Here is a 16,272-nt window from a genome sequence, read left to right as displayed (position 1 = left end):
ATTTAAATGAAAACAAAATATCATGAACCAAAATGTATTAACTTTTACAACAGATGGTGTTTATTTTAATTATGTAAAATTCGTTTTCGTCTAATTGTAGAGTCAATTAATGCGTTAACGATGGTGTCCTGCTCCTCATTCTGTAGGTTACATTTGACTGTTCTCGTCAATTCTTGATAGCTACGCAAAACAGTAGTTTTAAAAACAAAATAATAAACCCGTAGTTTTTGTAAGATTTGATTTTTTTTTTTTTTTTTAATAATCACATTTCAATACTACAGTTGACTAATATTTGTAACAAAGTATTTTTTTTTTTTACAGAAAAAATGATTATTATTCATATATTGTTATAATATCTAGTGGACAACAAACCGTTTAATTTTAACATGGTAACATTTTATGAAAGTAATCCGATATGTTTTGCATAATTAACACACAATGTGATAAATATGATTTAATTTATATCAGTAAAAATTCAATGCCGAATGATTTATGGTGAATTTGAATCAAATAATTATATAAATGCACAACAATTCATCAATATTTGTTCTTTAAAATGTAAACATAGGTACAACTCAATTATAATAAAAAATAATATGTATTTAGTATATATTTAGTATATACTGTTCATAAAATGAACAAAAATAGTTTTGATGGTTTGTAAGCTGATTTATATTTTATTTTTACAATGATAAAGTATATTATTTACGGTTTAAATTTTAATATTAGGTATAATGTGTGTAATATTTGTAGAAAATTTGCTAAGTTAAGAATGAATAACTTTTCATTTGCGTTCAATGTAAACCTAGTACAACCACTTCAAAGATTTAAGTAATGTAGAAACCCAATATTTTTTTTTGTTTGTAGTTGAAACACATGTACAATTGTAAAAAGAAAATGTATTTAATTTGATGACAATTTCTCATTAGTTTTCTAAAAATAAGTACCTACAATATCTATACCTAATATAATCGTGTAAAGGTAAGTAACTTAAACCTATAGATATTATTGAACCGTTGAAATATTCAAATGATATAAGATAATATAGAAAGTAAAAATGTATAATAAGAATAAAAAAAAATCCCCGTACAACATTTAAATCTCATAAAGGATATTGTGAAAAAAAGTATAATAATTAATTTGTATTTTAATATTCTGAAATACAACTTACGCAGTAACGGTGCAAATCGTATACAAGAATCAATGATTCATTGTGATCAAACAATAATCATCAATGATGTTGAAACAAAGTTTCGTTAAAAGGGTTTCCGTTGAACTCAAGTTTAAAACATAAATATAAAGTGATCTTCAAAAACTATTTTACGCCAAATCGTTAATCTGCAAATATTGACTTCATTAAACTCTATTTTTGAATGAATTCTACTGGCCTTAGTGTACTGGAATTAAAATTAAATATAATAAACGTATCATGTCAATTGAATGTATTTTATATGTAATTTAAAATTCACTTTTTATGTAAAACGTAAATAATATTGAAAATTGTTTTTCTCATACCTACTATAATATGCATACCTATATTATTATATAGTATATTAAGTACCATTTCGTTAACTATGATGATTGTATCGTTATTATATTATTATCTTTTATCTAAAGATTTTAAAAATTATTTTTCGAAGAAACAGCTTTTTTAGTCACCCTGTATGAAGTAAAATGATTAAATTGTTTGTTGGTCGATTGTTTTCAAGCATATTATTGTAAATATAATGTCTAAGAATTCACAAGTAAGACTCAGAGAATTCCATATCTGAAGCACTAGCTCTAGAATAAGAAGTGGCCGTACCAGCAATGAACGCTGAGTCCGATGTACCTTCGCCAGTTATGAAATCAGCTACAATTAAAGTATCTTTATTTACCGACTGCGATAAGAACGAGTGTTCGGTTAACTGCGACTCATCGTTCCATTTTAGTTCAGTCTTATCAGTATCGCCCCTTAAACTGAATAGGTCAGACTTTAGTTGTTTTAAACGCTCCTCTTTCTGAAAAACAAAAAAATAACACTAATTACCAAAAGTGATTACAATAATTTAATGGCCCTCCCATTTAATTAGGATCAATTGGTATATTTAAAACTAATTTTGGGGGACGGAGTAGCCGAGTGGACTAAGGCGTCGGCTGCGACGCAGCCGATCCAAGTTCGATACCTTGGCCGCGGGTGGCATTTTTCTTCGGGCAAGTCACGGTGTCCGGAGAACAAGTGCCGCCATCCCCCCCACCCGTGGCACGGCAGAAACCTTTGGGTGTCCCATTAGAAATTCTGCCAAAACACAACACACACGTGCACCAACCTACCCAATTTAAAAACCTACAGTGCCCTCCCCCACACCCAATGGCCTATGTTGCCGAGGGTTACCCAATAAAAAAAAAAAAAAACTAATTTCAAAAAAGAAATATAAAACTATATTATATAATGTTCAAAATACGAAAATAATCTGTTTAATTAACAGTTTAAAAAATATTTGTACCTATATGTTTATTGCAGGATAGGTTTTTTTTTTTTTGGTCGTAAATCAAAAAAAAATTATCACACTAAGGTTTTGCAATACGCCAACAGTATTTGAGTATTTGTTTAAAATCTAGTATTTACTTGAAAATATGTTTCTAGGTCATTAAATAGTTTTATTAATTTATTACCTATATGCATTAGGTAGTATGCTTTATATTTATTTATTAATTTTACTAACAATATCCAGCTAAAAGCTCTAATAGATCTAAATATCTAATAACATTAATTATATTAATGTACCTATCTATAGGTGTACAACACATAACATGTTAACTTAAAATAATTTTTGAAATTATATTCGTCAACAATATTCAATTATATAAATAAAAAATCTCATTATAATAAATTAAGCACTTTGCCCTAGTTTTAAAATGTGTAAAGATTGTTTGTAGCGATCACTGAATTAAAATCTATATTATGTTGATTATCAGTATACCTCTTTTATTTTAGCAGCAAGTTGTTTATTTTCATCGATAAGTCTCTTGTACTTATCTTCGTCTTCTTTTGACATTCCAGCATCGGGATTGTATTTAGATTCTGGTTTGTCGTGGGGATCCCGAATCACTTCGATCACCTAAAATGTACGTATTTTATTCATCTGCCACAGTTCAATGTCCATTTTTTCTTACTTTTGGTACGAATATCAGGGCCATGGAAAGGAAGCAACAGAAAATAACAGATAACGCTACAAAAGCGAAACTAGCATCTTGCTGTGATGCTGTCACCATAATCACGGGTGTAGTTATCAAGCAAGTAACGACCACATTGTAAATTGACATTCCGACGTACCGTGAATCGTTTATCTGTCTTAGTTTGACACTTCTGGTTTCATACGAGACAAAAAGTCCGAACAGCAAAAGCAACCCTTTGTAGCTTAATGTTAAACCTAAAAAAAAAAATCATAGTGAAATAAAAATATTGGTGTTTTCATTTATTGTATGAAACATTACTTTAAAATAATGAATGGTCGTTGATCATTGATTAAGATTAATGAAACAGGTTCGGTTAACACATTTAAAAAACCCATGATAATCCAAATGGTATTTTAAGAATATAATTTTAACTTTTAACCAAAATATTAGTATTTTAGTAATATACATAATGAGACACAAACAATGTGAATCACAATAAATTACAATAAAATAATAATTTATTACTTAACTTCACACATTAATGTAGGTACTCTTTTTAATCATTTATGCTCTAAAAGCACTTAAAGCTACTCCACAAACTAGCGACTAAACACAGAAAGAAAAACTCAACGGATCTATCGATACAACTTTTCGTCTAGTTACGAAAATACTTAAAGATTTTATTGATCTTCATTCTTCTCATTTAATGTCTGACAATGGTTAGGTACTAATAATTAATAAAGTTATTTTAAGATATGCCATTTAATTCCTTTCTCAATACTTAATATTTTACACGGGAACGCCAATACTATATTGTCATCCATCACAATCATTATGTACAAAACTATTATAACAAATATATAAGAATTACAATCATAGGTAGGTATTTACTTATCGATTTCTTAAACTATAGAGTCGTATCATAGGCGTGCGCACGGGTAGGGCTGATTGGGCTTTAGCCCCACCTGAGATTTTTTTATATGTGGGTGGGTTGGTAACTTATGAAGATATGACTAAAAGTAGGTATAACCCTTTTAGTTTTTAAACGTTTGTGTTTACCCGAAAGACTTTACAGGACGATTCATTTAAAATTGAACACTCATTATTTCAAAAAGTATAATTGTTTAAGAAAATATTTTTTATATAACTTCAAGTCAAAACAACACAACTTTGTTATTAAAAAAATATATTTTAAAATATTTTTTAATTTTTAAATTATTTTAATGATAACATAGTTTTAATTTCATATTCCAAAGCAGAATATTTTTCTAAGTATTTCGATACATAAAATTTGAATTTAATGCGAGTAGTTAATGTGTTATAAGTATTTAAAGTTTAGTTGAGCGGAGTTGAGTGGTACGGGGTTACATCCCATAAACTAATTGCCTTAAAGTCGATTTCCCATGAATAATTTATAACAATAAATAAATATTAATGTTAATTGATAATTTTTTATCTTATATATTATATTTTGAACGTTTTTGAACGTTTTTGAATAAATTGTTTTATTAGATTACATTTGATTAAAATTTTAAATCAATATTGATGAATTTTGTATGTGTGAAATAATGAAAACTGATTGTTTTCATTTTCCAGTCACCAACAAAAGCGTCCACTTAAAAGTCTGTAGTGAAAATGTCTATAATTTTTTTCTTGTGTAATTATGACAAGGGGGTAGGTGATCACATTTTAGCCATACCTGACTCAGAGGCCTATGAGTCATATATTATATTGTAAACGTTTAATAAATAATCATACAATCATATTATAAAATGTTAGTTTCAATGTAGACTTAAAACTTACTGAGCCAAAAGTTGTGATTTTCACTCTTGCAATGCTCAAGTTCTGGTCTTATTTTTATGTCATCGTTGCTATTTAAAGGATTTTCCATAGGAAATACTTGTATATCGCGCTTCAATGGATCCATACATTGCCATAAGAATAGAATCGCAACATCGACGGCCAGTAAAAATATCACAATAGAATACATTTTCCATGGCTGCAAAGCTTTCTAGAGTGATAAATTATTGTAAAATAATTATAATGAGAATGAAAAAAAAAACTACAACAACTTTATATTATTAATTACTTTACCCTAATTGCGTTTTTCTTTTGACTCGTATGCAGTCTGTGCACTCTCCACACCTTACTATACATAGCTCCATAACCCAAAGTAAATCCAATTGACAACACCCAAGTTTTTATCTGGCATATGTTTGGGAAAACCGCCGGTGATATAATCTGACCGTCCAAGCCAAATAAATAAATACTGCTCAAGCTCAATACACAGCCGGACAACATAATTGTGTTGCAAGCCGGATATGATTGAGCGATAACTCTGAGGAGACGTCATCAATAAGTAGTAATTAATATTAACATGATTGGTACTCAATATAGGTATATATAGACAACATTAAGTTTTATAGACTTTGGCCCACGATTTTCGTTCGGTACATACCTTCTGTGATGATTGAGGACATTAAATACAATAAGACTAACTGCTCCAAGTATTCCGATAGTTGTAATTACCCACATACATATCAGTAATGGTATCGATAACGTGCGCAATACACGGCGAATCACAGTTCTGTCTTGCGGAACTTTTCCACCTATTTGAAATATATAATATTATATATGTACATTCTTACATGTATAACACGAGTAACTATAAATAGATAGTATAATATATAAATATATAGTTATAACAACGTATTAAAAAAAGTTCGTTAAATGTTTGAAAATTAAAAATCTTACTGAAGTATGCATACAATAGTACCAATACAATTTAATTTTATTGGCAATATAATATTATATGTATATTCAAAATTGTTTAAATGGACCAACATGGAAAACGAATTAAATTTTTCCTAAATAAAGAATAAGTACAATTAATATAATACTAACCAATCCATTTCTCTTTATCGAACCATGTTAAGTTATCAGACTGTGTATCATAGTAACCAAGCTTAACGTATTTTCCTTCAATAACTTGTTCAATCTGCGTTAATGCTATACGATCACCTTGTGAACTAAAAGCTACGTAACCCTAAAATTGTATTTTAATTATACATTTTTTATTATTTTCCTATTTAAAAACTCACTGATATCCCGAGAAACTGGGTTGAATTTATAGCCGAATAAATGTGGTCGGCGATTTCTTTATTGTTGTAGTTAAAACTGGTGATTGATTTTCCTTGTTTTTCCAGGATACCCATAGTTTTATTAAAAGCTATTGTATCAAAATAAATATTTTAGTATTTAATCGGAATAATTACTTAAATCTGTTTAATACCCAACGCTACAGCCCAGACAGCGTCGTATGCTAAAGGTGCTTCTTGGTAACCTTCGGGATAACGGTGTCGATCAATTGCATAACCTCCCGATCTTAAAACATTTTCGAGCCTTTTACGAAAGTCTTCAGAAGTCTAAAATAATAATAGAAGATAATATTATTGTGTTTATTACTTTCAACATGTATTATGTATAAGAAGTTCGAGCTGTTTTTGTGGATTTTATTAAAAACAAGATTATACATTTGAATATAAGCAGATCCTGCACGGCATTGCCTGTGACAAATTGAATGGATTCACCCCTTCTTGAACTCTGTCAAATGGAAACTCCATAGATTTTAGACACAGTTATTTAGGTTGAACTAACTAAATATAAATTACAGGCGTATAGAATTATCATAATAACAATTTTCTTGCTGAATCTTTTGACGAACATTTTATGAAAATCGGTCAAAAACTGTGGATCGAAAATTTTGCATAAGATTTATCCGTTGTATGTCTATAATTTTATATAGTAGTTAAATATATTTATTAATGATAGCTGATCCTGCCCGCGACAAATGCATAATAACGTCAGTGGATTTGTCCTATTTTAAGCTCCGTTAAAATATGTAAGCTACACATATTTTTAAGACATATTTTTATAATTGGCTATTGGGTAGTTTCGACCAAATATAAAATACAAAAATAATATCCAATTATAATAACTATTTTATTTCCTGCAACCAATAACAATCATGTATAATAAAAAAAAATATAAATTTAAATTCATTTTTTGTAGGCCAACAACTAATCCCTGTGTGAGGCCCTCTTAAAAAATTTGCATCGAAGTGCATATCCTCAGGTATATGATTACCTATGTACCAAATTTCATAACCATGAATACGATAAAGTCTATCACAGCTGTGGACAACAGCGCACGCGAGTGCCCAACATTGCCATTTATAGTCATATAGATAATATTAATATTATATGATTAGTTTTATTCAGTAGGTCAGTAAATTCATGTTATACTAGTAAATTAGTTAAATATCTTGTTTAGATTTTTTAAACTGCAAATTTTTTGAACAGATTAGATCAAAAATAAATTTTTTTTTATGTAAATACATATCCAAACGTTAAACTGATATCAATGATCCATAAGACATACCTACCTAGTATATTATTTTGTCTTAGTTAATCTGCAGCTGATTAATATATTCAATCTTATACATTCACTTTTAGAATATTTATAATGTAATTCATAGTATGCATTCACTTATGAATAAATACATTTTAAATATTATATTGGAACAAGAATTATTAAAAAAATACTACCATGCCGGAAATAGTCTTTTGGTTAATGTTTTGATTCCACATAAGAGCTTCAGTGGTGATGTGACCTTCAGCTGCAATTCTCATTTCTTTTTTCGTACATTCAATTCCTTCTTTTTCCAAGTTGACTTCAAACCAATTGTCTTCGTACCACCCTACATATTATTTATGCACGCATATTTAAATAGCATATCTTATGAGCAATGTAATTTAAAATGATTCAAAGCGCATACCAATAAAAAACCACACGTAGGCTTTTCCATATAACTGCTGTTTGTACATCTCACATAATACTTTTCTGGCAGCAACAACGTAAAATAAACCAACAATGATCCTGGCGTCTTGTCTGCGCAAGTTTTTAACAGCATCACCTGGATCACTAACAAAACTTTGTCTGGTAATTATTTCAATGCCATTTTGTTTGCATCGAGTCTCGATATCCTCCACTGTCTGCAAATAACATTTTAATTTTGAATTCAAATATCCAATATATACTAATTACAGGTATATTTTTAAAAATACTCACAGAAATAAAAACTTCTTCAGTTTGCTGAAGAATCGCAATTCTATACCATTCGAACTTTTTCATCAATGTGATTCTAGTTGGACTATGAACGGTGGCTGATGGATGCGTTCTAAACAGTGTGGGAAAACGATTTCGGTCTGACAATGCTGGTGAACTGGCACCATAACATAACTGAAAAAAAAATATTATTGTAAAAATAATGAATATTTATACCACTCAACATAATAGATACAACATAATGAAAACAATTTAAGAAAAACATTGTTTGTACGCAGGTATTTAAAAAAAAGTGCAATATATGTCGTAATAACGTCATAAGGGGCTTACAAAATATTATTTTTTTAATTTACATATTTTCTGAATTTTGGTTTTTTTTTAATTACTATACAATTATTACAGTTGGTATTGGTTAACTCAAAGTTGAAGAGACCGGCCAAAAAACTCGAGTTAACCAAGTTTGATTGTACAACGAAAACCTATAATTAACAACGCGTTAATTTACGCGGGATTCTAACTTAAAATCATGCGTCATAAAGATAATTGTTATAATTTACGACCACATTTAGTTTATTATAGGTACCTATAGAATATATTGAGTGAACTATTTAAAAACTTGTTACATGACTTTCAGAATTATTTGTAAATTACGATAAATTAAATTATGGTTTTACTTTAATAATAGCTACCTAGGTAATAAAAAATGTTTCTCTAAAAAGATGTTGCTCTTTGTCACACTATTTTTATATTACATTTTTATTTGTAAGTATTGTTCACACTCAACCAATAAATTTAAATTATTATTACCGTGTTATTAATATTAAATTTTATTTTTCGATATCAAACATAGATAATATACTATGGTTATATTATAATTGATATGTACTATGAAAACTTTAGGCACTTTGTTTCCATTGTTTTAGTGTAAGTGGCTAGAGCTCCTTAACCTCCTCCATAATCCACTGTATTAATGCGTAAATGTAAAATATAAAAAATATTTATACATATGCATAAAAATATGTTGATGTATGCATGTTGGATCTACAACATTGTTTTTCATTTCAAAACTTACAAGATATATACGCGTATATATAATTATTTAACTTTAGGCAATAATGATTATTTCGTATTTAGGTATTTAACTGTTAAGACGCAATAATGCAATAACTAAATTTATCGTGTTGTCACTCAGTTAAAAAAAAATTATTTTTGTTTTTACTTACAACAACTAAATTCCACATTTTTGCCGCTTCGGCAACAGTTGTACATACAGTACTGCATCCTGCTAATAACATAAGTTTTTGAGGTTTGTTATACAGCAGATCATACATAACCGATGCACCAAGTCCTGGATCACACTGTTAAATAAACAAATTACAATTTTTTTTATTTTTTTTTTTTATGTTAGGCATATATACGACTAACATTACAAATGAAACAATTTAAGAAAACGTTTGGTTTATAAATTCAAAGTTAAATTGAGAATAATAAAAAAAAGTTCATTTAACTCTAACAGCAACAGAAAACAAAATGTTTGACTTGAAATACTAATTAATACTATTTAATAAACTTATAAAAAAAAATTACGGCAATTGTTTGAATTTTATACATACCTACAGTGATGGTATAAACAAAGAACTAGTAAGAAGTAAAACTTTAAATCTTTAGTTCTAAATATAATATAATAGGTATTGTATGTTTGTATTAAGCGTGTATTTTGTTGATCTTTTCACTAAAACCGCTAGAATATATAATTTGTTGCCTATAATAGTTTATTAGAAAACGAATTTATTTTCTACATTTATTTTAAATAAGTACTTATTATTAGAAGTTATGATACAAAAAAAAATTAATTAAAATTATAAACTCAAATTTTTAATAAATAATAATCAAACAATAAATTTAAGATTAATTCTAAAAGCAAAATGTTTAATCTTATTTTTATTATTCTTGTAGTAGATGGGCATCAGTAAAAACCATAAATTAAATGTATTCTATTGATAACTGTAGCAGTCTTAGATCCTAATATAAAATACTTGGTAGGTGTACGTCTTACTTCGCTATCATTCCAATGCAATTTCAGTTGATATCCGGACAGAACGCTATTCTTGTTCACATCTTCCAAGGCTAGCCTAACCGCAGGCTCACAAGCTTGACCTCCTTGCCATCCGCCTTTGCCACCGATCGGGAATATACCTCCGATGTGTAACACCTTATCGTCCTCTTGTATTGAAAACGGAACATCAATTAACAGCACGAACACGATAACCGCAAATCGAATCATTTAGCCGACGGGACAAACAGAGACGATACCGATTTGTCTACATAACGTTGGTATAATATTAAAATGTACAAGCCATGACGTCGAGCTCGGTCAGATGTCCCACTCCGTGTCAGTGGATTTTACCGGGGTAAGGACTTTGGTATTGATTTTCGCAAGGTCCGTGGAGCGCTGGTCTCCATGCTGTCACCCCTAACATGTGGTAAAATGGAAGAAATAATTTTCGCTATTTACTTCTTATGCTAACTGATCGTTTGGACCAACTATGATTGTAAATGTAAGTAGGTAAAGATTAATAATTTCAACATTGCGATAGGACATGCAAATGTGTATGATAAGTTATTAAATGCAAACAACATAACGGTTATAATGTCAAATTCCATAATCTAATCATGAGGCATTTTAACTTCCATAGATATCTATGTATGATGTAAAACAATAATAGCGTGAATTTATTATATTCATTAACTATTCGTCTATAATTGATCATTATTAATAAACAATATGTTTCCGGAAAATATTTCTCCACATATTTTGTATTATACTTGCTATATGAATGTAATATGAAATTTAGAATATAAATTAAAAGTAAAAAATGCAGGTATGCATAGCTTCTTCAATAATTATTTTCATACGAGAATTGTTCACTTATATATTTTGTTTACTGTCTATGCCCACTTTAGTCATTACTTGTCTATATAATGTTAATACTGTATGTTGTATTAAGCTTTATATATTGATATCAAAATATCGAGAAGAATAATTTAAGTTTTGTAACCCATATTGAAATTTATATTTTGTGAATACTGAACTTTGAAGTGACAGACACCTACAATTTATTAAATTATAATATGTGAAATAGTATACACTATACATGGTGTAACAGAAATACCTGACAAACGAAAAATGAAAAATTGATACTAGTTAAACGTAAAAAAAAATTATGAAAATTATATGGATAATAATTAGATAATTTACTTATGCCTGTAAATTTATTACGTTTCAAGTTAATTTACTCCAAAAAAATATTGAGATAGAAAATTGTAAAAAATAAACTACATGACTTAAATAAACATTTTTACCATCAACATTTATCTAAAAAATTGATTTAGACATTGGCAATTATCAATTTTTTGAAAAACAATTGAGTAAAGTTTAAAACTTTTTATTTTCAGCATAAAACAATTCAAATAAAAAATACTGGTAACTCAAGCGTATTGGAGCGTCTATTAATTGTATGTAAAAGAAATATTTTTAAAAGTTATTTTATTTATCTGGTTATTCTTTATACCTTGTATTCTAAGTTTTAACTCATAGTATTTTACACAATATATATTATGTTATAGTTGAATAACTATGTGAACACATAAAATCATTAGTCAATATTTAAAAAAGTGACTTGAATAATTTTATAATAGTTAATGTTAAAATGAATAACCAACATGTTTCAAACACTAATCGTTATCCGTTGGTAAAATGAAAATAATATAACTCTGTTTGAAAGTGAATAGAGCTAGGTAGTTTTCATAAACAATAATTAGAGGGAATACATCACAAGGACATATTTCTGACACATTTGACCAATTGATGTAAATATAATATTATCCATCTTAAAGAAATTGCAAAAGAAATAACAATGTACCCGAGAAAAACATTTTAAAGGTAAAACACACAGACTTAAGAATACACAATATATACACTCGTGAAAACAAACCCACCTTTGTCTGTTAACCACTCAGACTGTCAAAAAAGACTACCTATGTATTCAAAAATATTGAGTGGACAATATTCGTATAGATCATAATTATATTATTATATGGGTATTATTGTATACCATTAGATACTATATTATTGTGCTGGCAAACCCACAGACTACAACAGCAAGCTTGCAAATGAATAGAAAGAATAAACCAATGAACTTGCTCTGTTGTATAGTTTAATATTTTTAGTGTAATATTTTATAATAGTTATAGTATATTATTTTAATATCATATTATATCTGTTAATTATTATGCTGTTATAAACGTATAAGCCAATACCAAGTGTATCGTATAATATTATAATATTGCGAATAGCTGATATTCTTGGTATAAATAGCTTAAATAATGTAAATAATTTACAGAGATGACTGCATCAACAATATAAAATTGGTAGCCAGGTAGGTACCTACATACAATCTCGTATAGTATTTAATGTATATAGGTAAGCAGTGGCGTAATTGCGGAGGGGCACTCCCCCCCCAGAAATGTTTGTGGGGGAAAATGTATCATTTTGCCCCTCCAAATAATCGACATTTAAAAAGTATTCTTAACAAGACTGTTAACATAATATTATTATAATATTAAAATATTTTTTTCCTCAAATTACTTTATAAAAGTTTATATTTATTTTAGATTTCTCTTGTTGAATAATATTATGTTGATGTAGGTATTGTCAGTGTTACTGTTATTGCAATAATCTCATTATTCGTGACTATTATCCGTGATTTGTGAACTCGTTATTATCTTGAAATCGCGATAATGACTACAGGAACGGCCGAACGGGAGGTTAAATTTTTTTGCCCCCCTAGATTTTATCCAGTTACGCCACTTTAGGTAAGTATTGCCGTACGACAGAACGACATTATTCGTTTATTTTTCAAACTCCAATTATTATGCACACGTCCTAATAACCGAGCTGAGTATAACTGCAGAGCATGACGTTTGCTTGTATGGCATAATATTATACGCTTTTGCTATAGGTAGGAATCTTCAATCTCGCAAGACAATACAACTAATTTATGTACCTATACTAACCTATATTCGAGTATGCGTTCACAGGTTACCTTCGATGTTTTACTAAAACAATATGTACACTCTATACATGCAAATTTTCAACCGTTTTTTAGATCACCAGTGATTGGACACGATTTAACTATGTTTATTAAATATAGTTGTGATTCGCCTTAACCAAAATTAAAGAAATCGTATAAAAAATGTAATTTTAAAAAGCGAACGCGTCAACATGTATGTATATAATATATTCCTTATATCCATTTCAATTTCAATTACAATAAACACACACAATTTAAAATGATAAAATTGTATAGCTATTTATAAAGAGTATATATATATATAAATATATATATATATTTTAATTTAATTTATAATTTTTGTTATAACTTACAAACATTAAATATCACAAGTATTGAAAAAAATCCTTTTATAAAACAGAGATAATTTTGTTAACTTTAAATTATATAATAATCTGTTGATGGACCGCGCAATATTAAAACTAATGAAATTAATTGTGAACTGCTAAACGTAATTTTGCTATGTTAGTCTAACAAGTGAGTGGGTACCGTCTTCTATTAACAATGTTTATGGGCTTCAATTTTAAATAATAAGTATTTCGTTTAGTTTTTTATCATTGAAAAATTGAGAATTTTTTAGAAATTGTTTTTCAGAGTTGATTTATTTTATTTTTGATGTTAAAGTCATTGGTTGGTAATAATATAAAGAAAGAAAAATATATTTCTAAAATATTTGAATTTAACAAATAAATTGTTTTAGATCATAATAATATAGGTAGTGCTTGTCATTATAATTTTAAGATATAGCTTATAAGATATATTTTAAAATTTGGAAATATTTTCGATTATTCTGTACTTACTTACTATAATTTTTTAATTATTATTATAATTATTATATTTATTTTTAATTTAACATGATTACAGTACAAGTGCTACGTCCAATGTCCATTTATGGTAGTAAAATCACTGTTGTATTATTGTGCAAATACTCGTGAATCTACTGACAATAGTAATTTTTTTAACATGCCACTCGAGAATGTGGCATTGAATTACTTGACCATTATTTGAAGTGATTGTGTTTTTAGTTTCTAAAACTAAATATGCAGATTACTGTTAAATATATTATACGAGAATAATAAATAATATAAATGAATGTAATTACAACAGTTTGTTAAAATTTCTGACGCTTGTATACATATTTGGTTAGCTAGGTAATATAAGTTCTTCAGTCGTGCGATCACTTTTAAACCAAAATGATAACATATCTAGTGATCAATATTTATTTAAGTGTTTGTTTATGTGAGCTAAACGTGGTATACCAGTGGGACAAAATAGATTTGTCAAATCATGAAAATCGCCAAGATACGGAACATTCCTATATTCCAGAAAACAATCTTGTGCACAGAATGAAAATTTGGAACAACACGTTGTACATGTCCATACCCAGGTTTAAGCCAGGGGTGCCTGCCACATTGTGCAAAAGTTACAGAGGTACTATACAACCATTTCCGACGATAAATATTCAGATTGTAGGAAACTGTATTGGGATGCAAAACGTCAAGGACATCGAAATAGATCATTTAGGTCACTTGTGGGTGTTGGACGTGGGCATGGTTTACGATCTAGAAAAACCTAATTACACTTGCAATCCAAAATTGCTTATACTGGACATCGGTACGGGCAGAATAATACGATCGGCGGTGATACCGAGCAGTATGTATACAATCCAAAGCGTACTCAGTGGTATTTCGATTGACTTGAAATCACTCACCGCTGTAATAGCTGATATAGGTCCAAATTCTGGGTTTATTGTTTATAACTATGATCTTGGATATTTTCAAAAATTTCACTGTAAAATATTGTCCAGCGTTAAGGATTACAACGAAGCAATTTTAACGATATCTCCGATCGATAATATGTTGTACTTCACCACCATAGAAATGGACAGTCTATTCACAATTCCGTTGAGCGTATTCAATGCGCCGTTCCTCAATGACATAAGTCATTACGTTAACAACCATGGACTGAAAACAGACGTATCGACTGCTATGATCATGGATACGACTGGGAACCTGTATTTAGGCATGACCAGGAAAGTAATCGCCTGGAACACATTAAAAAACAATTTCGACGTCAAAGATTTGTACATACAAGAAGTGAGACTTGATTGGATTTCAAGTTTTGCGTTTGATTCAAACGGATATTTGTGGATCATCTCTTCAGCATTCAGTGATTTCTTAGATGGATCAAGTTCGAAAAGGATGAATATTAGAATATTTAAAAGGTTTTGTGGTACAACAGCCTTCGCACTTCAAAATGTACAAATGTCTGTAAACGACACTCTCCCCATTAACCATAACTCTGTCGATACCAAAACTGCTTCTTCTATTTGTATTTTAACTTTAATTATATTATTGCAAATTGTATTGTAAAAATGTAACACACCAAAAACAGATTTATAAATATAACAACTATATAGGATAATCATAAGTACGAGTTGTAAAGTGTTATGTAAAATGTTAAAGTGGCGTTATTATCGACTGTTAAATAAATGTATAATAATTTAAATTCATATATTTGTAATGTTACCAATTTAATCTATTCTGTGATGTTACATCCCACAATTATTAAATAGGTAGGAACTAATCAAATTAATTAGATAGGTAGATAATATTATAATATACAGCCAATTAAAGAAGCACATAACTAAACAAGACAATTTTATTGTTCTTAAAACTAGAATTCATATTATCTACATTATATTATACATATAACTACCCAATAGAATCAAATAGACGAGTCGTTTACTATGGCCGAGCCATATAATAGGCATCTATATATCTATATACATGATCCTAATTCCAATTTCCGGATCCGGAATGAATAAATAATAGAATAAGTACCTGCAAAAAAG

General features: G+C 28.7%; 2 protein-coding genes across 2 annotated transcripts; one reads left to right on the top strand and one right to left on the bottom strand.

Annotated features, from left to right (window-relative positions):
* Positions 1–204: 204 nt before the first annotated feature.
* On the bottom strand, positions 205–10,691 carry LOC132950798 (gamma-aminobutyric acid type B receptor subunit 1). Its single transcript, XM_061022369.1, has 14 exons — positions 10,343–10,691; positions 9,510–9,644; positions 8,290–8,460; positions 7,997–8,213; positions 7,767–7,918; positions 6,452–6,584; positions 6,261–6,388; positions 6,064–6,205; positions 5,618–5,768; positions 5,254–5,497; positions 4,963–5,170; positions 3,157–3,413; positions 2,964–3,101; positions 205–2,000 (listed from the first exon to the last, which is right to left on the bottom strand). Exons 1-14 carry the CDS (start codon positions 10,568–10,570, stop codon positions 1,740–1,742), a joined length of 2,565 nt encoding a protein of 854 aa, XP_060878352.1. The 5' UTR covers positions 10,571–10,691; the 3' UTR covers positions 205–1,739.
* Positions 10,692–14,563: 3,872 nt separating this feature from the next.
* On the top strand, positions 14,564–15,930 carry LOC132950551 (major royal jelly protein 1-like). Its single transcript, XM_061022066.1, has one exon. It carries the CDS (start codon positions 14,612–14,614, stop codon positions 15,788–15,790), a length of 1,179 nt encoding a protein of 392 aa, XP_060878049.1. The 5' UTR covers positions 14,564–14,611; the 3' UTR covers positions 15,791–15,930.
* The last annotated feature ends 342 nt before the right edge of the window (positions 15,931–16,272 follow it).

Source organism: Metopolophium dirhodum, chromosome 8 (assembly GCF_019925205.1).
Source record: "Metopolophium dirhodum isolate CAU chromosome 8, ASM1992520v1, whole genome shotgun sequence".
Lineage (NCBI taxonomy): Eukaryota > Metazoa > Arthropoda > Insecta > Hemiptera > Aphididae > Metopolophium > Metopolophium dirhodum.
The sequence above is the reverse complement of the archived record's forward strand: the minus strand, read 5'-3'. Positions and strand labels throughout refer to the sequence as shown.